This window comes from Anarhichas minor, unplaced genomic scaffold (assembly GCF_050575085.1).
Source record: "Anarhichas minor isolate MPS153535 unplaced genomic scaffold, ASM5057508v1 ptg000020l, whole genome shotgun sequence".
NCBI lineage: Eukaryota > Metazoa > Chordata > Actinopteri > Perciformes > Anarhichadidae > Anarhichas > Anarhichas minor.
This window is the reverse complement of record NW_027466466.1, coordinates 4,361,429-4,384,412: the sequence shown is the minus strand read 5'-3', so window position 1 is coordinate 4,384,412 and position 22,984 is coordinate 4,361,429. Positions and strand designations below refer to the sequence as shown.

The 22,984-nt window shown below is 42.2% G+C and overlaps 2 protein-coding genes across 2 annotated transcripts; one reads left to right on the top strand and one right to left on the bottom strand.

The window, feature by feature from the left end:
* Positions 1-514: 514 nt before the first annotated feature.
* LOC142954357 (E3 ubiquitin/ISG15 ligase TRIM25) lies at positions 515-4,305 on the bottom strand. The gene is made up of 4 exons (XM_076095314.1): positions 3,673-4,305; positions 2,818-2,957; positions 1,635-1,802; positions 515-1,223 (listed from the first exon to the last, which is right to left on the bottom strand). Exons 1-4 carry the CDS (start codon positions 4,303-4,305, stop codon positions 515-517), a joined length of 1,650 nt encoding a protein of 549 aa, XP_075951429.1.
* Positions 4,306-7,610: 3,305 nt separating this feature from the next.
* On the top strand, positions 7,611-21,285 carry LOC142954384 (uncharacterized). Its single transcript, XM_076095346.1, has 12 exons — positions 7,611-7,812; positions 8,026-8,096; positions 8,528-9,079; positions 12,130-12,252; positions 13,350-13,427; positions 13,866-13,932; positions 14,074-14,242; positions 15,496-15,507; positions 20,302-20,322; positions 20,400-20,513; positions 20,596-20,697; positions 20,986-21,285. Exons 1-12 carry the CDS (start codon positions 7,769-7,771, stop codon positions 21,283-21,285), a joined length of 1,653 nt encoding a protein of 550 aa, XP_075951461.1. The 5' UTR covers positions 7,611-7,768.
* Positions 21,286-22,984: the final 1,699 nt, after the last annotated feature.

The window sequence follows — 22,984 nt, the reverse complement described above, 5'->3', positions numbered from 1 at the left end:
TACTGATACACTTTATACTCTGTTTGTACTGTCAAAATAAATGTTTACACTGCACTGTTTACACAAACTTTATTTTATTATTACTTTCGTAACGTTTTTATTCCTTTTGTATACTTTTATCTTTAGTAACGTTTTTTTTGTTCCTTTTGTGTATTTTTATCTTGCATTGTTTATCGTTGTTCGCTGCTGCTGGCTGGCTGAGGGCTACCAAACGAAATTTCGTTGTATCACTACAAGGACAATAAAAACCTCTTTATCTTTATCTTTAGGCTAAAAGTTAAGCGGCACAGTTATGAATAAGTTTGACATTTTATTTAATTCTCTGTTTGGGTAGACCAGTAAAAAGAGCACGAAAACAATCTAATCTAATTGAAATAAAAGCATATCTTTTAAATATCTTTTTCTGCACTTGTATAAGATATGATACTGTTTATAATGTGATAAAAAGCTGTTTTGGTTACCTTTATGTGAAACTTTACTCTGGCAATGCCCAGGCAAGTTACTTGTGATTTAATCACATCCCATTGTGCAGTGTGATCCAGGACTGCGGTGTGTTTGAATGTATACTGAACGCCGGATAGACCGCCTCCTTGAACACAGCCCTGAAGGTGTGGAGGTGCTCCCTGCGCCCTTTGATGTTGTGGAACATCAATGTCCCCGCCTCGTAGTCCAGCGCTATCTCGATCCTCAGCGGATGATGGGTCATTTCCCCCAGAGCCACGTTGCAGGAGGACTGGCACCCTGTCAGCTTGCCGTTTTTCCACTGCAGCCGCCAGGAAACTGAGTTGTGACCCAAACGACTGTGGTCCCCACGGCGAGGGATGCTCTTGTAACACACGCCCAGCGACCACATGCTGTTGGCCCCCACCTCCACCACCCATACATGCTCCCCGCTTGAGAACCCCTGGCCGCAAAGAACCTGAGGCGCGCTTGTGAAACGCTCTGGGTGCTCCGCGTATGTCAGCTTGGCGGAGCTGTACTTGACTGTACGCTGATCATTGGAGACCAACAGGCTGGGGTGGGTGGTGCAGAGGTTGAAGGTGAGGTCCAGGGGGTTCAGGAGTATGTGGAGGGAATCCAGGAGGCCGGTCATCTCTGAGCGGAAGTCTTGGGTTTTGAGGCCCGCCTGGAGACGGTTGGTGTTGAGCGGTGCTTTCGAGGCGATCATGGGGGGAATGGGGCCGGTGACGACTTCTCTCAGCTTAGGTTCAATCATCATGAAGCTGGAGAGCAGAAGGATTTCCTCAGTTGAGGATTGTTGCTGCTATGTGTGCTTCTTTGCGACACGTCTTTACTTATGTAGGCTGTGTGTGTGTGTGTGTGTGTGTGTGTGGACCTATCTGCTTATCTTATATTTCACAAGCGCCAATAGCTTACAGTGCATATGTTTATCTTGCACATTTTTTAAATTCTATATTACTCAGTTTGAAAAGCTGATCATGCGAATGCAATTCATTTTCATGGTGCATGTGTTGACTAACCTCTTTATTTTTTTGTTCTCATCAATCAATATACTATGGGACAATGTAAACAATAACGTTTGCAGGGAAAATATTATTTTTCATGTTGAGTTACTATTTCTTTCACTGGGTTTAAGAGTAGAGTTGTAAAGGCAGTTTCGATGTGTGTTGTACCTGTGTATGAAGATGCACGCGTCTGTCTCGCTGAGGGCCTGCGTGGCACTTCGCTGGGCCTCCGCTAACTGCTGCTGTTGCTCTTCGAGTGCACCCAGTTCCAACTGCCAGCTTTTCCTGCGCATGCACGTCTCCTCCTCCAACAGCACGTGCAGACGCTCCCTGTACCTGAACACAACACAACAGCGTTGCATCTAAATAAGGGTAGATTGTGTGAGCTAAATAGCACAAGAAGCCTAATTTTCCTTTACAATAATTCACCACTTGTGCCATATAGCGTACGGTCCTAAAGAACAATCATATTGATTCCGATTTTTTTTTTTTCACATGTAAGGAAATCAAACTTTAAAAACTAAAACAATGACGTAAACTATCTTCTAGTCCAGTTTTAGAGCTGTTGTCAAATAGTCTATGACATTAAGTTTACTGGCAGTCTAAAAACAGGCTGACAAACTGGATTCATCTCATGAAGCGAATGGCACGTGAAGTCACTGCTTCAACCTGCTCTTCAAGCCTGAAAGAAGAGTAATCTGATAATCTGGTAATCTGATGAACACATTTACTGCTGCGTGAATGACTTTACACATGTTCTTAAAGTTATAGTAAAGGGAGAGTACTCCAACAAAAAACAGTTCCATCACTATTTAAATGTAAAGAAGAGTTGACCCATCCTCTGTTAAAACTTACATAGTACATCATTTTACTCATTTAAAAAAACGGTGTGCATTAGGATTGGTTGTTTTTAAATTAACTAATTAAAGATAAAGACATTTCCATTCCTTTATTTTATCTATTCATATCTATTTTTAATGTCATGGCTTTTAATAGCCTATGTAACAATTCCATAGAATGTGATGTTATTCATATTCACCATTAGTGAGCATCACAGTCACGAAAAGCAACAGGTTATGGTTTGTTTTTTCGTTTTCTGGTTGTGACATTTCTAAAGAGATTAAGATCAGTGTTATTGTCCACAAATGACGATGAAGAGGTGAAAGGTCCTGTTACACATTTACTGCCATCCACTGGACCATGAAAGCCACTGAAAACATGGTTTAAAAGCTTTTTAAGTATCCATGTCTTCATAAAGTAGGACACTTGCATATTTTAATACACCTGCTTCAGGGCACCATGTGTGACTTTTAAAGGCAGCATCAACACCAGCACACGTGCAGCATGTTACCTGTCCACTAGAGCAGCCATACTGTCCATGACAGTGACTGCCTTGTTGACCAGTTTCTCCCCTATGGCTTCAGACGCCCCCTGCTCCTTTGTTGTCTTCTGAAGGAGACTCTCGGTCATCTTCAGCCTGCAAGAAACCACCTGCAAACACACAAGTGACATTTTGAGTAACGGGCTGTGAACAAGGCAAGGGGAAAAAACCCATTTCCATGTTGCAAGTGAAATGGGTTGAGTTGGCTCTTCTGCTCAGCACTGATGGAATTTAAGTGTTTGAATCAGTCACCTGGAACAGGGAACTCCCTTTTACCCTGACAGAAGCCACTACCCTGTTCTCTAAAGTCAGAGCATTTTTTTGCATTCTCATCATTCACCAGTTACAAAGCACAATGGCACTGAGCCAGACAGCCGCCAGCCAAATTATTTTAAAGTTCTGTAAAAGTCTGCATACATTTTAATTTAATTTTAATCTAGAAGTTTCCTTGAAATAAAGAGTTGTATTCCAACTTAAGCATACAATAAACATTCATTAAGATTATTGTACTGTATTAATAGGAACGTTATTTGTCTTGTCAAGTTGTGTGCTTGCATGTTGATAAATGATCGGCATGTTCACCTGACATGCTCTGCACTGACTAAAGAAATCTGTGGGTTATCAGTTTGTTTTTATTTCCCGATAAGTTATTTTCAGGAAATTATTCTAAAGTTTGACCGTAAAATAGAACATTACCATTGTCTTCTACTTTATCACCAAATCACAATATTTTAGACGTGAGCAAAACTAATGCTACAATATCACAGTCGGAAAAATGCCTCTGGAATAAAAGTCTGGAAAACACAAATGAAACAACAGAGCTACCATGCTGCGGTTCTCCAACACCCGTCTCATCTCCTCTTCGGCCGCGTCGATTGTGAGGACGTCGTGGTTCTGGTGATGGCCTTCTGTGAAGCACGTGCCGCACATCAAGCTCATGTCGTTGGAGCAAAAGTACTCGAGGGGACGCCGGTGGGTGGCGCAGCTTTTGGTCCCCAGCTCACTCAGGGGCTCCACCATAGTGTGCGCACTCAGCCATTCCTTATCCTGGTGTCTCTGGAGGTGCCCGGAGCACAGCGACACCTCGCACCTCAGGCAGGTCTTCACAGCCGGCGACTTTTTGTCGATGCAGTGGTCGCAGAGAACCTCCGCCGTCCTCTCAGGCTCGCTCTCAGGCTCGCTCTCAGGGCGCCTTTCCAGCTGCGGCGCGCTGGCTTGGTAGCCCTCGATGATGCTGCAGAGCTTGAAGTTTTTCCTCAGGGAATCCACACCCTGATACTCCTCGCGGCACTCCGGGCAACGTAGAGATGTTTTGTCCGTCCCGTCGATGGTCTTGCAGATGCAGGCCAGACAGTAGTTGTGGCCACAGGGGAGAACCACCGGATTGGAGAATAACTGGAGGCAGATGGGGCAGCTCAGCTCGTGGGCTAGCTGCTCCTCCGGCTTGGACGAAGACATGGTGGGAGGTGGTGATGTTGGATGCTTCTTAAGTTGCTTGCCGATTATTTCTCTTGTCGCTCTTGACAATCCTCCAACACTTACCTTGCCTCCACCTTTAGTCCCTTCTTCACACTGTCTCCTCTTCCCAGGCCGGTGAGTCTACGATGACAACAGGTAATACAGGCAGTATACAAAACAAACAAGGAAGTCAACTACCGTTTATAATTCATCAGAACTGTAGAAGGCGTATCCATGTGTGCAGGACAGCATTCCTTTCCAAGAGGCCCTGTCCTCTGCGCTACCAGAAATTTCCACCACCACAGGGGTTGCTGTTGATGGTAAAAATATGCCACGCATGACAATAGTCATGTGGCTGCAGAGCTCATTGTGGAAACTAGAATGCAAATGATGTGCCAGGAGCCATCTTAACTGGAGAACAGAGAGAGCAAATATTACCTGAGGCAAGTGCAAGCTGCACACCTTGTTCCATTGTCGGTCATTTTCTTATTTTAGCTTAAGTTGTATTCAGTAGACTTGAAAATTCCACAACCCAACCCTAAAGGTGTTTAAAACTCTTCGTGGTACATATCAAAATACATGACCGACAGTTAGTTTCATCCAACATTTGGCTCATTGTGTGCGCGTCAAGTAAGTTGTGTGTGTTTCTGCACGTGCTCGGATGCAACGGAGGAGCCTGATGCCTCACACGCAGTACGATCACACGTGCTGAACGTCTCCTGTTGACTGTAAGCAACGCGGGGGGGGGTGGCATCGCCTCCTTCAGTGTCGTTAAGAGACGTTTCAGTTGAGGCAACAAGGTCATCTTACTAACAAAGAGTCAAGTGGAAAAAGAAAAAAGTATTTCAGTGTTTTCTATAATTAGACGCCCAACCGTTTAAAAGTGGTGGCTCCGACTGTTTCCAAAATAACTGATAACTGCAGGTACTGTATCCTAGCTCCTTGTTTGAAAAAAAAAAAAAACACAACACGCATGACCTCAGAAGTATATTGAAGCATATAATTTAGCTCCTGAAATAGATAGAAAGGGTTTACTCATTAACTGGCCATAAATTTAACAAATGCAAAAACACCCTTTTTTAAATAACTGTCAAACACGTGCATGCAGTATCTATTATAATGCACATGTGCCATTGAATACACACATCCCACATTTCCATTATTTTAGAGATAGTTGTAACACGTCATTATTGCTGAGTTGACACTTCTGCTCAGCACTGATGTAATTTAAGTGTTTGAATCAGTCACCTGGAACAGAGAACTCCCTTACATCCTGACAGAAGTCATTATACCCTGTTCGCCAAAGTCGGACCATTTTTTTGCATTCTCATCATTCCCCAGTTACAAAGCACGATGGCACCGAGCCAGACAGCCGCCAGCCAAAGTTCTGTAAATGTCTGCATACAATTTCTGGAAAGAACAATTCAATTGAATGCCAATTAAAGAGAATCTAGAAGTTTCCTTGAAATAAAGAGATGTATTTAAACATAAGCATGCAATAAAACTTAAGATTAATGTAACAGGAACGTTATTCGTCATGTTTGTCAAATTGTGAGCTTGCATGTTGATAAATGGTCGGCATGTTCACTTGACATGCTGTGCACTGACTGATCTCACAATTTTCAAACCATCAAGTTTGTCAGCACATCTGAAAGTAAAGTTTGAAGCAAACATTGGTGTGAGACTTTGACACAAAGACCGCAGGGAGGACATCTGCTGAACACAGAGGCTCGTGACGGCATCCCTAGATTTGGGTAAGCTTCACCGTTTAAGGTCAATAACTTCAACCATCATGACCATCACGCCAGAGCTTCACAAATTGAGGGTTTGACGCCCTATCCTAACCATAACCATTTAAGGTCGAAGCCAAATCTCAATCATCTTGCGAGAGTTTTGCTAATCGTGGGTGACCAACATGACGCGATGGGCAAAGAGCCTTTAAAAGAACAGGAAGCCAGCGTTAAAGGACCAGTGTGCCGCACTTCTGGTCTATCATTAGAAATGGAATATAACATTCATAACCATGTTTTCCTTGGTGTCAAATCACCCGGAAATATAAATTGTTGCGTTTTTGTTAGCTTAGAATGAGCCCTTCATCTCAACATAAGGAGTGTTTCTCAAAGTCAAGGATGCTTCCTTGGTAGGACGGGTCCTCCCAAGTCTGGTCCTGCAGTTGCAGTCTAGCGAGTGTGCTGTTGTGCAGAAAAAATGGATGTTTAAAAAATTAATCTATTTAAAATAATTCAGTACATTATAATTTCTAGTATGAATATTAATTTCGCAATCCTCAAAACAAGACACAGAATCAAAGCCATGTTGCACCGCCATGTTTCCGGAGCAGGCCAGAACGGACCATGCAAACCATCTCACTTGGTCCACATCGGCAGACTGATTTTGCTACGTTGGCATGAAACTTTAGATGTTCCAGCTTTCCATGTTCTTCCACTCCAGAAAAAGCATGTAAGTGAACCTTGAGCCATGACAGAGACAGTTTTATTAACTGTCTGTTTGGACAAAAAGAGGGATTACACAATACTTTACAATTGAATGAATCCATCACTAAATAAAATATATTGAATTAAAAATGTATTTAATAATTCACTGAAAGAATGAACCGCTGAATCAAACAGTGAAAATGAAGCCCTAAAGCGTTTCTGAAGCTTGAAAAACTATTTGAAAATGCAATTTGAAAAATTAAACAAAAAGAGAATCTAGATATACGTTATGCAAAAGATGCTCATAGTAATGCAAATATGTTACCACTCACTTGTGAGGCGTCAGGTGTTATCTCTGGCTCCACCTTGTGTACTTAAAGGGTTAGTTCAACCACAAAAGTGTTGTGTATATACACCACACATTGATCTCCTGAACAAAAGTCCTGTATTTGATAAATGATCTGAGGAGAAAGGGTGAGATTCATTTTATCTCATGCGTTTAAGACATTTCCTTATCATTTCCTTATTTTTCTGTTGTGTTCCGTACCTAAGTCGAGGGTTGATGTGTTGATAGTCTTGCTGTCTCCTTGCTGTATATTCTCTATTGATGCTGATTTGTTTGAGTTTCTTCAGGCAGCTTTATTTCTAGTCTAACAACCCATTCTGCACTTTATTCCAGTCACACCAGAACATGTAGCTGCGACAGAAGGAATAAACTATTGTTAAAATAAGGAAGTGCTCAATAAAACCTTAATAATGCCTGAGTAAACTACCGATTAAACAAGCTGATGTGTCTCTGGCTACAATGTTAGCATTTGAATGCGTTGGAAGGATGTGCAAATGCAAGACGTTTGCCAGAGGAAACACTTCCGTGACATTCGCCCCCGATTGTCAATCGCATCATTTAGAAGTCGTTAATGAAAGTAAAGCTGAGAGTTTGATGCTGATCCCGTTTTCCAGGTGAAAAGCCATACAAATGCTCCCTCTGTGAGGCGACGTTCAACAGGAAGGACAAAGTGAAGCGACACATGCTCATCCATGAACCCTTCAAGAAATACAAGTGTCCGTTTAGGTGAGTCTCTCCGGTGGAAACAAGACCTGTTAGCTTATTTAACTTCCCTTGTTCCGACTTCATTCTTTTCATCATTCAAGCCTTTTCAACTTTCAACTTTTCTCACGTCTATCCTTCTTCTCCTTTGTCCTCCTCATTTCTGCTTTTCTGTTAGACTGTCTTACAGGTTATTTCATTTCATTGAATGCAATTTGTGTGTTTTTTTGTCATCAGGACACATGTGGGCTGCACCAAAGAATTCAACAGGCCAGACAAACTCAAGGCCCACATTCTGTCACATTCTGGTGAGTGAATATTACCAGTAATCATTTTCATCTGAACAAAGATGACGGAATATTGCTTGTGACATTGTCGTGATGTTGTAGAAATAATAAAAAGTCCTTTCCCACAAATAAGTGATCAGATTGAATACATTACATATTGGTGGTCACCCAGATGTGGAAATATTGCTGTTGGATGAATGACTTTTTTGAAGTCATACCTGAGACTTGACTGGACATCATAAGGGCATGTTTGCAGGGCCAATAGATTCAATAAAAAGATAGAAATATCATGTTTAGGTGTAGAAGTCTAGAGCAGCTTCAAATGAGAGAGAATTGTTTGTATCACTGAAACTTCAGTTTGCAGTTACATATAAAATGAAACGAGGTAAACCCTTTATTAGTATCAAAATGACTTTATTTAATTGATTCTTATGAACTCCTCTTCCCTCCAGGTATCAAACCCTACAAGTATCTTTTTTGTCAGAAGGCGTTCAGCCGCAGGGCCCACATGCTGGAGCATCAGCAGTCCCACACAGATAACTACCGCTTCAGATGCTCCACCTGCAACAAGGGCTTCACCAGACAGAGCTATTACAGAGATCACAAATGTCCTGCAGCAGGAAACGGGACGGGAAGTGAAGGAGGGAACGGAGAGGCGGAGGGAGACGAGCTGGTGGGAGCGGCAGAGGAGAAGGATGGAGAGGATGACGGGAGAAGAAGCAGGTTCTTGAGAAGAGAAAATATGTCGGGCGGTGATGACGGAGAGAATGACCACAGCTCAAAGGGCAGCCAAGAGCAGGAAACACACGAGGAGGAGGAGGAGGAGGAGGAGGAGGAAGATGAAGAGGGGAGGAGGGCTGACGAGGGTTGTCAGGCTGCAATGACTATCACCAGCATTGAAGGACAGGAGGAGGATGAGGAGGAGGATGATGACGGGATGGAACATGGTGTTATGGTACTGGATCACATTCAGAGCAATGACCAAAACTGTTTGCAGCAGCAATGTTTGTAGTTTTAAGCACGATCTTGCAACGTTTCCCGGACATGGACCAAACAAACTAAGCTATCCATAATTTGTTTTGTTTTTAAGTCTGGGAAATGATTTGTTTTATATTAAAACGTTAAATTACATACACTGATTTTACTGTAAAGTAAGTAGGTCTACAGTTTGTTATGTTGTATCTATACTACCAAAATAACCAGTGGACCATTTCCATGTACTTGTGTACTATCATTGCGCAAGATGAGCCACAGTGTTCATTTAAGATGTCATAATGTCAAAAGCAACGGAAACATTTTGTCTAATTCTATGGAGCAAAGAGTAAATTATTTTAAGGTTACCCGTGTCTCAACGTTTATTTGTGTCCATATAAAGGTTATTTGTTGTTGAACCAACTTTCCCTCAGCTTTCCTTGTTTACTTCTACTTCAGTTGGTGATTTCTTAAACTTCCAAGAATTCTACCATCCATCATGTAGATGATGTCACCGGACCAATTCCAGCTGCTGGAGAAACCCAAGTTTTGTAATAATAATGAAAACATGATGAAATAACCAAATGCTGGATGTACAAATAGCCTAAATGTGTTATATTATTACATATTTATTTCAAATATGTGTATGCTGTTAGTGGTTTGATATTGACACATGCAAAATAGGTCTATATATAATACATTGTTTCAAAGGAAACAAGTATGAATAAACAATGAAATAAATTGGAAGACAAGACCTAAGCTACGAGTGTGAACATGTATAGAATAGACTAAATAGTCTGAAGATTAATATTACATTGAAAATGTATGGCTTGATCAAACACAATACTCTATAGAGTGTTTATGGACATAATATGAAGTATAAATCATCTGTAAAATCGTCACAATCTCAGTAAGATATTAGTCAACCTCTGAGGTTTGAAAGTGAAGGCATTCAAAGTTAGTTTCCAAGGCTAACTACGGTCGGATGCAGGCAGACGAGCTGCCGCTAACGTTAGCTAGCTTGTCAGCTAACGTTAGCGGTAGCTCTTAGCTAGCTTGTCAGCTAACGTTAGCGGTAGCGCTTAGCTAGCTTGTCAGCTAACGTTAGCGGTAGCTCTTAGCTAGCTTGTCAGCTACGACTACTATTAACAAACATGTGATGTTTAAGCTCCCGGTTACGTTAGCTAGCTTGTCAGCTACGAACGTCACGTAACTTAACCGATCATTTTAACAAACGTGATGTTATAATGTACTATATATATAGAGTATATAGTACATATATATAGTTGTATTCATTCAAGGCACAAACATTTTTGATTTAATTTATTAAGGTGACAATTTCTATATTACACATCTTTCATGTACATCAGCAATTAAACAGGAAAAAGAAAATATAGCATTACCATAAACCTCTTAAACCTTTCTTTTAGAAAAGAAAAATTTGTTATTGAGACCATTTACAAGTTGTTTTCATATACAGGTGAGTGACAGTGGTTTAGTTGCACATGGAGGATTCTGGGAAACAACATAAAAGCAGTGAATTATGATATTCACACGTTTGCCAACTTCTATATCCCTGGGATTTTAATTTGTGATCGACCCAGAACAAGATTAAAACAATACTCTGCAAAAATGTAAATAGGCAACTTCACCTATCAACTTTTAATCATGATACATTCGTTATATTTCACTGATTTTGTCTCAGTAGTTGTTAAGCTGAAGTCACAATTAGCCATCGAAAAAGGCCGTGTGTCATCAGCTCAAGTCTTTTAGCTTTTCCACGCCGGTGCAGTTTCTTCAAAAGAACCAAGAGCTGGCAGGACCTTGGCTATTAAACCTCCACTGTACCACACAGAGACCCATAAGGCAGACTACACTTACACACAAGAGTAAACTCATTCACACAGAAAGAGAAGGGACAAGAATTGGGAGAAGATTAAGCAGTTTCAGACAACACACAACAACAACTGGCTTTGTATCTCTGATCAGCGACATCTGGATGAAGCACAGACAGGAAACAATGATGCCTGAGTTATTTTGCAAGATGTTAATGAGTTGATGCAGTTTGGGATATTAGCATGTTTTCAATGCATAGTTTAGAATTATTTGAATCTATTTTTTAAAGTTTTTTTACAGTTATCAAACGGTTGCATGATTTTTTTGAACATGCCGACATGATATGAGATTTTAGCACGTTTCAATGCACGGATTAAAGGAACAGTGTGTCACATTTAGGGGGATTTATTGGCAAACTAAGACTCCTTGTGTTTTCATTAGCTTAGCTCATACTCATCAACTCAAAAGTTGACACTGTAAGGCCCATTCTCCATCCATTGTGTGCGGTCCCTTTAAGAATTAGGATTTGGGAGTGACTCGGATATGAAAGCTAGTTTATCAGTCTTTCCTTTACAAGCAGGACAATTATTTCTCTCTCTCTTTATTTGAGAAAAGTTCATATTTGTGTTGTCAAATTTCACTATGACCCTGAAATTCTGTCTCTTGTGTTATTATATACTGAATGCAAGCAAAACTACAGAGCAAAATCACACTCTTTCTGATTGAACCAATCTATGAACTGTCTGAAACAATGGATATCCAAGGCCGAAAAAAATTGCCCGCTATATATATATAATCTCTTTCTCCAGCAGAGACGGGTTGTGTAATGTTTACAACTCATAGCTGTACTGAATGGTAATAGAGCACTGAAAGATAAAATAAAAATAACTCTAGTATAATTCAAATTAAAATATATTATATTTAAGAGAAAATAATTCAAATTTCTCTCTTTCTGTCTCGACCAATCACACGCACGCACTCACGCACCCGCACGTCCCTAAATGCCATGGAAACGGACCGACCGAGGCAACTTAAGGCCTTCAGAACTTCTGATCTTCACTCTGCACTTGGACTTGAACACGAGCGGAACACTTCTTGAGCGGAACACCTCATGAGCTGAACACCTCTTGGACATCCATACCGTGGAGAGCCGACTCTTTGAGTTTTTAAACTTCTGGAGAAAAGCTACTTGATACGAATCTTTTGGAGAACTAAACTACTGGATCACTACTATCGTGGACAACAGGGGAGCCGGGAAAAGACCCTCGGTCGCCTGCCGTTCGAGGAGGGTCGCCTGCCGAGGAGAGCACCTGCCGAGGAGAGCACCTGCCGAGGAGAGCGGGCTGTGACTTGGACGATAAGCGTGCAGGTAAGACAACTTTTAGATTTATTTTAGGATTTTTCAGTTTGATACATCCCCTTAAATCCTTAAAAGTGTTCTCAGTTTAGAAATCAGTGAAACCTTTTGAGTTTAAAGGTGAACAGTTCACACTACGTATATTATCAGGCCTGTTGGGAAAAAAGAAATACCGGCCGGCGTTAACGAAACACCGGCCGGCGTTAAAACAAGCTGTGCTGGAAGCAGAGCTGTGCAATGAAAAAATGAGATAAAGGGAAAAAATATATTAAATGATAAAATAGCTATAACTTTGTGATTCTGTTTACCACCACTGGTAAAATGATTATTTGAGTGGCAGAATGTCTTAAATGTGGCAGGATGTCTGTGAAATGTGTTCACAATGTGGTTTGAAGGCATGGAATCTTCCTATTCCAAAATAGAACTTTTTCATAAAATGCTAAATATAGGCTTAAGTTGTGCACGTGGGTTTGTTTTGATTGTTGAAACTTGAGTTATTGTAGAAAAAACATCTGCTCCTTTTACTTTATAATATTACATCAACTATTTCTTTAACATTGAGATGCGCTTTGCTCGTTGTTGTGGTATTTTGTTTACGAGGGACAAGCGAGCGATCTGTTAAGCAACTGTCCGAGACTGCATGTGCGCGTGCACCATCTCCTCCACGCGCTGTGACATGCAACTCATAAACTGGGAGAATAATGAGTTATAAACTAAAGAGGGTACTGTGGTCATGTTGGATTAATGTAGCCATGTTTCACTGTGCGTCATGACGCACGTAGCTCAATGCATATTAAACACGTTCACGGTGTTTACTGCAAACCATTGATCGTTTTGTCCACACAAACATTGAAGTCCTTACAATTGTTTGGTGCAGAATAACTAACTAATGTTAGTTATTATAACGAACTAATGTTCGAACTAACAGAGGCAGAGCTGCACTATGTTTGATATTATTGTTAAAATATTAAAAGGCACAGCCTCTTGTGTGTTGGTGACACGTGTAGTGCGCTCTTCATTTTTTCAAATTTAATCTTTGATTATTCAATGTAATCCAGAAATATTTCATGTTATGAGAAATCCTTACAGTTTTCATTTTTCCCTCTCAGCTGGTGTGAACTACATCATGGAACGTCCTGCACAAGAGGGCTACAGGATCCTCCCGTACTCCTCTGACGACGGAGCAGGTGAAGTATGTGTTGAATATGTTTATTATGTAAACGGTGAGTATGAGGTCAGGCTTGATGTTTTGGTCCCAGCTAAGGAGGAGGAAGAGGACGAGGAGGAAGACGTCGAGGACGAGGAGGAAGACGTCGAGGACGAGGACGAGGAAGAAGAGGGGGAAGAAGAAGAAGAAGAGGAGGAAGAAGAAGATGATGAAGATGACCCTCTCACCCAGCGGTTACCACCTAGGAGTTTCTGGAAGGGGTTCTACCGCGTGCCGACTCCTCCTCCCTTTCCCGCTGGCCATCCGCTCTCCCTCCCTTTTGGTGTGGAACGTCCTGAAGAGGCTCCGCCCCTGGTCCCCCAGAGGTCAGAAGAGTCCACCAAGAGGAGCAGGGAAGAGGACCGCACGGAGCAGGTAAGTGTGAAGAGGCAGAGGACCGGTGACGTTTTGGTCCCAGCTGACCAGGAGGAGGAAGAGGACGAGGAGGAAGATGTCGGATCCGACTGGGAATACTTAGATTCCTGGTATGACTCCATGTTCGAGGATACAGAGGACGAAGAAGAGGAAGAGGAGGAGGAAGAAGAAGAGGGGGAAGAGGAGGAGGAGGAGGAGGAGGAAGAAGAGGAAGATGAAGATGACCCTCTCACCCAGCGGTTACCACCTAGGAGTTTCTGGGAGGGGTTCTACCGCGTGCCGACTCCTCCTCCCTTTCCCGCTGGCCATCCACTCTCCCTCCCTTTTGGTGTGGAACGTCCTGAAGAGGCTCCGGCCCTGGTCCCCCAGAGGTCAGAAGAGTCCACCAAGAGGAGCAGGGAAGAGGACCGCACGGAGCAGGTAAGTGTGAAGAGGCAGAGGACCGGTGAGGACGACCACGAGGACACAGCGTCCTCCACTTCAGGCCTCTGATCCTCCAAGAGGAGGACCAGAGGAGAGGACTACAGATGGTCTCCACCCTCCACTTCAGGCCTCAGCTTCCCCACACACACAGAGGATACTGGCAGTCGGCTGAAGACAGCGACTCGGACTGGTATAGGACTGATAAAGCACCAGACAGCCTTCCCTCGCGTCTGGCGGGGTTGACGATAGGTAGCATCCTACAGCAGAGCTTTTAAATATCGCTTCTTTATACATCAAGATTGCTCTGCGGACGGCTGCCTCGACGTGTTGGTGCGCATTGTTTTGTTTTTGTCATTAATTCGGTTTTATGCTGCGATACCCAGAGCTCTTTCACCAGAGATGAGCTCATAAACATCAGGGGAACAACTCCAGCGGACTTACTTCCAACTTTTCAGTTAACTTCTGTGGAATTCCTGGACATTCTCGTCTAAGGTGCTCTCACCGTAACTCATGCAGTGAAGCGCTGTAGGAGAGGCCAACGGGCTGGCGCGCTCACGTGGATTTCGCACACCGCTGCCGGGCATATTTCTCTCTAACATCCGCTCACTGAGCAACAAACTGGACGAACCTCAGCTACTGGTGGGGAAAGACAGATACTTCTTCATCCTCCGTTTTGTGCTTCACTGAGACCTGGCTCTGTGGAACGATACCGGACTCTGTGCGCCAGCTGACTGGCTTCCAGCTGTTCAGAGCGGATCGCGACACGGAGCTCTCCGGCAAATCGAAGGGTGGAGGAATCTGTTTCTACTCCAACAGTGGCTGGTGTAACGATGTGACAGTGGTTCTGCAGCACTGTTCTCCTGATCTGGAATCTTTTACTCCTTTTACTCCCCCCGTGAGTTCGCTTCATTCATACTGGTCGGTGTTTACATTCCACCGCAGGGCAACGTGCAGGAAGCACAGCGCGTGCTCGACGACCAGATACTGTGTGTGGAGTGGACCAACCCGGACTCTTTAGTTATTGTCCTTGGTGACTTTAACAAAGGAAACCTCAGCCACGAACTCCCCAAATACAGACAGTCTATTAAATGCCCTACCAGAGAGGAGAACATTCTGGACCACTGTTACACCACAATCAGCGGAGCCTAGCACCCCGTCCCTCGTGCTGCACTGGGACACTCTGACCACGTCACGGTCCATCTGATTCTTGCATACAGGCAGAAATTAAAGCCCTGTAAACCTGTGGTGAGGAAATTCAAGCAGTGGACCAGTTAAGCTATGGAGGATCTTCGGGCGTGACCCCCTTCCCCAGTGACGACTCTCTCTATTCTGGAGAATCATCCCCGTCCCCGTGGTACTCTGCAGCCAAGGACAAGGGCAGGTTGCAGCGCGTCATTCGCTCTGCCGAGAGGGTGATTGGCTACAATCTGCCGTCCCTCCAGGACTTGTTCGCTTCAAGGACCCTGAAGCGAGCAAGAAAGATTGTAGCCGGCCCCTCTCATCATCATCATTTCCCTTTTATGGCTCTTGGCATGTAGGGCAGCAACAAAAGTCTTCCACTCCTGTCTGTCCTGGGCGAGTCGCTGGATGGTGCCCCATGAGTGGTTTAGGCTCTGCATCTCCTTCTCCACAGTTCTTCTCCGTGTGTTTCTTGGTCGGCCTCTTTTTCTTTTCCCTTCTGGTGTCCAATGTAAGGCTGTTCTTGTAATATCAGCATGATCTTTTCTCAACACATGTCCTATCCATCCCCATCTTCTTCTCATTAGGATGGTCTCCATGCATTTTTGTTGGCATTTGTCATACAGTTCTTTATTTGAAATGGTGTTTGGCCAGAAAATGTGCAGTATTCGTCTTAAACTCTTGGTGTGGAAGGTTGATAGTCTGTTGAGGTCTTCTTGTGCCGGCCCCTCTCACCCTGGACAAAAACTGTTCGTGCCCTTTCCATCTGGCAGGAGGCTGCGGTCCATCAGGACCAAGACCTCACGACACATGAACAGGTTCTTCCCATCCGCAGTCGGGTTCATCAACAACACTTCTACACTACACTTACATCTCACTTGTTTATAGTCCTGTTATCTGTTCATTTGTGCACTTTATTTTATATTTCACTTTATTTTATATTTTTCTGTAAATCTTAATATGTTTCTACTCTGCACTGTGTTGATTGTATGCACCTCCCCTCATGTCAAATTCCTTGGCATGGCAATAAATGGTTCTGATTCTGACTCTGACTCTGATTTATGGATTTTCCTTTTGAGTAATAATTGATGCTAGCTGCTGAAACCAGAGTAAGTATCAGTGAATGGTTGTTTTTCTGTTGTGTATTTTTCTTTGTAAAGTCTAGGTGTCTTTACCAGACAAAGGTAAACTAATAATTACTAATGTTAAGAAAAAGTCTCCAAGTCTCTTTTACTCAGGTATCGATGGCTGTAACACAGGAAGCAACATCCAGGATCTCCCAGACAACAGAGAGGATGTGTTCACTCTGGACCAGATGAGAAGGATGGAGGACTACAGGACCAGATGAGAAGGATGGAGGACCAGATGAGAAGGATGGAGGACCACAGGACCAGATGAGAAGGATGGAGGACCACAGGACCAGATGAGAAGGATGGAGGACTACAGGACCAGATGAAGAGCGGCAGTCTCCTTTCTTTCAGTGGGCTGAGTAAGTAATCCCTCACTAAGACTACAGAAGTATCAGTACTAAGATTCCATCATTGGAGGCCAGATTCAACACAACAATGTAAAGGTCGTATAGTTGAGTTTAAAGTATTCATCTCTTGTGTTTGTGTCTCACAGGGCAGGACTCCTCTGTGCTTTTGGCTCACTCGTGGGGCAGCTGAGAGTGGACGTCATCTAACCCATCATCCCAGGAAGACCCAGACCCACCACAGACCACTGAACCACTCTCAGCACCCCAGAGAGTCAGAGACCCAGTGAGTACGGTGACGTCCTCCCCCGACACCACCCGCTCCACCCACCAGCCGAGAGGACGAGGAGCATCCCGTCCCCACCGGCACAGAAGACGTAGTTTGTCTCCGTCTGCTTCTTCTGTGCTGGTGGGTTTGGGAACACAGCATGTTCATGTAAACTGTATGTATACTGTTTATTTACAGAGTAGCGCAATAAAAATCAATGTATGACAAACTTTCTAAATATGTCTTTTTATCGAAACAATATCAAAATATTTCTGATAATCTGACTATGTATGACAATTAATATACAATAAATATTGTGCCAATTATAATTGAATATCTTTTTGATTTTCATTTGACTCAAAGGCATTACTGTTAAGTATCGATAATCATAATATTACATGTTGATATAAATAAAATGGGGAAAGCTTTAGATTACGGCCCCAAGGTGCAGCAAAATTCTTCCCAATTTAATTCAAACTAAATCATAAATAATTGAAATCTTTACTGATTGTTAACCAGTACAGAACGTAATGATACATACATGTAGGTGCAAGGGAACAAGATGTGACGTTAATGAATAATTAATTAATTATTATCATTATCATTTTTTTATAACACTGCTGTAGTTTATTTCAAAATGATCATATAGAATTTACCAACACTGGAGAGGCACAGATGATAAAATAAGGAACTACATAGAAAATAACTTCAAGGTACATTTGTGTTTTTACTTTGCAACAAACCAAAGTAGAGGTAGAAGAGTACTGTCAGGTATACTGTTGGCCTAAATAGGTCATTGAAAAATTTGAGTCATTGCACAATATCAAAATTAAATTATGATATGACGAGGTCATCTTGTCGTATCACAGTTACTGATAGGTCTGTCGTTCAAATGTTTAAGCAGCCAAAAGAACACATTCCCCATTGCTCAAATTCTGAGAGAGCTCAGTGACACAATTGATAACCTGCAAGTTCAACGTCAATCGTTCTGCTGTCCTCGATGGAGCAATAACGGGGTTTCAGATGGCTCTCCTAGGACCCAAATAAAAAGATGTCCATAACATTTTCAGTCGAATTAAATATTCCTAATGAGGTTGTGGTGACGAGTCTTCAATGGGTTCCAATGAAATGATCTGCTCATGTATTTCTTTACTTCAAGGCGGTTTGGCCTCTGGGTGTGCACCAGGTCAATGACTGGATCAATCAACCCATCAATCAATTATCTTAACTACGTAATCCCTTGTAAAGTCATTTGTCACGGCTCATCATAAATTCAGGAGGAAGAGCAAAGGGAAGTCAAAGGAACACTGTTGTGCTATCAGGAACACAAATCAATCAAAGCATAGTTGTCAATATCTAAATGCCAATAACAGCATGTGTTGAGGCAATGACAAAGACTAAACTGCAAACAGTGGAGAGATGATCAATACGTGGAATTGGAATCTATTGCTGAAGCAGTGGTTGGGTCAAAGACTTATTGAGATATTTGGATCTGACTCCTTTGAAGTTAGACCCACAGGACCACAGAATTGGAGACACAAAACAATCTGTCCAGTCAGTGTTTTCTCCTCAGAATTAAATATGGCATCTCAGACATCACCAGTTGTTTGCGTGCTGCAAAATGCGACCAGACGCAGTACATCCTGGTATTTGTGGCAAACTGCATTTGATATACTATGTATTAGGACATACTAGATGTTTTTCTGGCATATTAATAGAATGGAGGTATGGTTATTGGAACACACATACATACACCTTCACTAAACCACTGAACTGATCAGTGTTTAGTAAAAGAATGCAACACAAATGAGCTTTTATGTTGGTGGTTTGGGAGTTGACCAACAAATCCACTAAAAGAGGAGATGTTGGTTTCCACAACTCTGCACTACTACACACATGTGAGATAAAATAAACCCAAGTCAGTGTGCAACAAAGTAAAGCACATGATGTGACAAAATGCTGTGTGATAAATTACAGCGAGCATAACATCATTAAGATCTACAATAGTAGCCAGCTTGGCTCTGTGTTCAATAGATCGTTCTGTTATGAGACACTTTGCCCAACAACACACATACCCATTTGAAAACATGACAACAATTGTACTGTATGACTGAGAATCACACATTTTTATTACACCTTCAAATTGAACAATACCGCACCTGCTACCATGCCAATGTCATGAGAAATGGTGATTTCCTGGCTGCAGGTGATACACCACGGCGCTTACTGGTGCATGCTGCTCTCTGGTGGACTAGTACATACTGTATAACCACTTTACTCAAGAAAGGTAATTTCATGGGAGTTCTTTAATTGTTATTCAATCTAAGTCACACACAATTTAACTAGTAATTATGAACTGTTGTTGAGAGGCAAGTAAAGGTTCTGAGTTTCAGGTGATATGTCTCGGCTTCAGGGCTGGTGTTAACATTGAAAATGGGGTCAAGGAGAGTGATATTTTCTTAAAGACATTGACAAACCTACGCTTCTCTTTCTGGGCAGGCTGAAATGGGGAAAACACACACTGCAATGAAGTAGAAGATGTAGGTCTAAGAGTATTATTGTAAGTTTATCCTAAAACAGGCAAAAGCCGGAGCTGGTTTCATTGATAAAAACCTCCATATTTCTTGGCTTTTAGTGATACATAAATTCCACTCCCCATTTAAAATGTCTGTCCAGGCTCAATAGAAGATATGATGAGAGTTCTGAGAGATGCCAGGTGATTGGTTGATGACCTTGATTGCTGATTGACAGCACCTGTGAGGAGGCTGTGTGTTGAGTCTTGTGGTGTATAAAACAGCATCTCGACTGTTGCTCTAGACTAACCTGCTCTCTCATTCAACACAGCAGCTATCTGTAAAGTTGCAGCTGACATCTGTGTCCAGAATGGGTGAATTATCACCTATCTTGTATTTGCTGAGGCATTTATGTGTCATGTTCTGAGTAATGTTGCATTTCATGAACTGTAATGTTTCATTTGTGAGATTTCTGCCCTGATGTGTGCTCATTTCCAATCTTTAATCCTTGGTTGAGCCACAAAGAAAGTGTTGATCGTGTATGCCCACCAGAGCACTGGCTCGTTCAACGCTGCAGCCAAAGATGCTGCTGTGGAAGTTTTAGCAGGTCAGGGCTGCACAGGCGGACCTCATCATCTTTCAGGTGGAGGCTTGGTGACAGTAATGCTTGTTCGCTAAACTTCTCTTAGCTCAAAGCTAACACTTTGCCTTACTTCTCAGTTCCCCATGTACTGGTTCACTGTTCCTGCCATCATGAAGGGCTGGATCGACCGGGTGCTCGCACTGGGCTATGCCTACTCTCAAGAAAAGGGATACAGCCAGGGAATCTTCAAGGTAAAGGCTCAAATCAAGTGGTTTGTATTACTAGTCTGAAACTGTTGCATCTATTTCTCTAACTTGCTTTTTTTCTACACAGGACAAGAAAGCAATGCTGTCCTTCACCACTGGGTCTCATGAGTCCATGTTTAGTGCAGATGGTATTAATGGAGACATGAATGTCACACTGTGGCCACTACAGGTACTGAATCAGAATATTGCTTCAACTCGGCATTAAAGATCCAGAGTGTAGGATTTGGGAGTTTAATGGCATGGAATATATATTAAGCCTGATGTTTTATCACTCTATAAAACTAAATTGTTTTGGCTAGTGTCGAATGAGGACTTCATATCTAAAGAGGGAGTTGGGCCTTTGCTTGTTTCTACTGTAGCCCAGAAGGGACAAATCTAACACCGATTCTACAGGTTTCAAGCTGTAACCCCCAATTGGACGACGCTCGTGCTTAACACTGTTTCTCTCTCTCTCCAGACTGGCATCCTGCACTACTGTGGCTTCCAGGTTATGGCCCCTCAAATCTCCTGGACTCCGTCTCACATTCCCTCTGAGGAGCGCAGCACCATGCTGGAGGGCTGGCGTACCCGACTGCAAGGTGTCCTGGGCGAAAAACCACTTTCCTTCACTCCCATGGACTGCTTTGATGGGGAGAAGGGTTTCCAGCTGAAGCCTGAGGTCCATGAGAAAAATGCCACCAAGGAGTATGGACTGACGGTTGGGACCCACCTGGGAAAGGCACTACCACCCAACAACCAGATGAAAGCTGGGGTCTGAAGACATTGGGGCTTCTGTATTTCCTTGCATGACAGAAAAATAAAGGCTAACTTGAATTATATTGCTGTCTATTACATGAGTTTTTGATGCATATACAATGTCATGGTTCAAATATGAAGGGCAGATTTCTTGTACTGAGTTTTCTTTGCATGTACAAGTGGCAGAGTCAAGAAATGATGTGAAGGACTCTTGAGTGCCAGTTTTTCTGTCTTGCAAAGGTTCACTTTAAAAATCTGCTTTTTGTCATTAGGATTTCTGATAAAAGCAGATTTCTGTGTAAGATCACTGGGTTATGATCGATGCTTGGTATGTATTTCAAAAACTATTCAAGCCAGATTCAGGAAACCCTACTTGGCTGACAAAATATAGTAAGCGGCTTATTATCCCGATAAGGACAGAAGAGAAGAAAATTCTAATTAAAATTCTAATAATTTTTTGACTGTATAGTAGCTAGCATACCGTATATTAAAGGCCAAATGTTGCCCTTAAAAAAAACAAACTACAATGGCTGGGAGCATATAAAAAGACCAATTACTAAGAGGGCTCAGTCATGTCAATATGTGATTCTTTATTTTAAATTTGCTTTTGGTGCAGAATAGGTGAATCTCATTATTTTAAGACCATCTGTTGCCAGGAAACTCACAGCCACAGGTGTCTGCTATAGCAGACCGTATGGCCCCATTATAACTGAACTGGGGAAATGTATTGGTCATATATAGATAGATATATATATATATATAGCCAGGAATGCTATTAATAAGAATAATCCATCTTGAGATCTGTACGCTATGCCTGATGTTGCATAACTTGTTTTGTACAAGCAGGTTCAGATGTTTTCAATACATTAGGAACCAAAAAATAAAGAGGCCTCTTATTACTTTCTGTTCTCTTTAGTCAGAAGATGAAATAGTTCAAGGATGAATCAGCCCACTTCTAATGTGATGTTAAAGCAATCTACAATTAAAAGTTGCAAATGATTAGATACATGCAGTGTTATTATGATCCATAAAAGTGACACACACTTGCTTGTGAGCACTTTTAGTCACCAGTTTCACATTTCACTGTCTCACACAAAACTTGAAACAAAATGTAGACGAAGTACAAATTACTCAAATTCAGTTTATCCGTGTAGTTAACCTCAACGTTTGTAACGTTACCGGACTTAAAGTGGTATTTCAGGTTCACAACCGGTCTACCTGAGCTCCTGTTGGTCTGTTTATGGACATAATATGAAGTATAAATCATCTGTAAAATCGTCACAATCTCAGTAAGATATTAGTCAACCTCTGAGGTTTGAAAGTGAAGGCATTCAAAGTTAGTTTCCAAGGCTAACTACGGTCGGATGCAGGCAGACGAGCTGCCGCTAACGTTAGATAGCTTGTCAGCTAACGTTAGCGGTAGCTCTTAGCTAGCTTGTCAGCTAACGTTAGCGGTAGCTCTTAGCTAGCTTGTCAGCTAACGTTAGCGGTAGCTCTTAGCTAGCTTGTCAGCTAACGTTAGCGGTAGCTCTTAGCTAGCTTGTCAGCTACGACTACTATTAACAAACATGTGATGTTTAAGCTCCCGGTTACGTTAGCTAGCTTGTCAGCTACGAACGTCACGTAACCGATCATTTTTACAAACGTGATGTTATAATGTACTATATATATATATATATATATATAGTACATATATATAGTTGTATTCATTCAAGGCACAA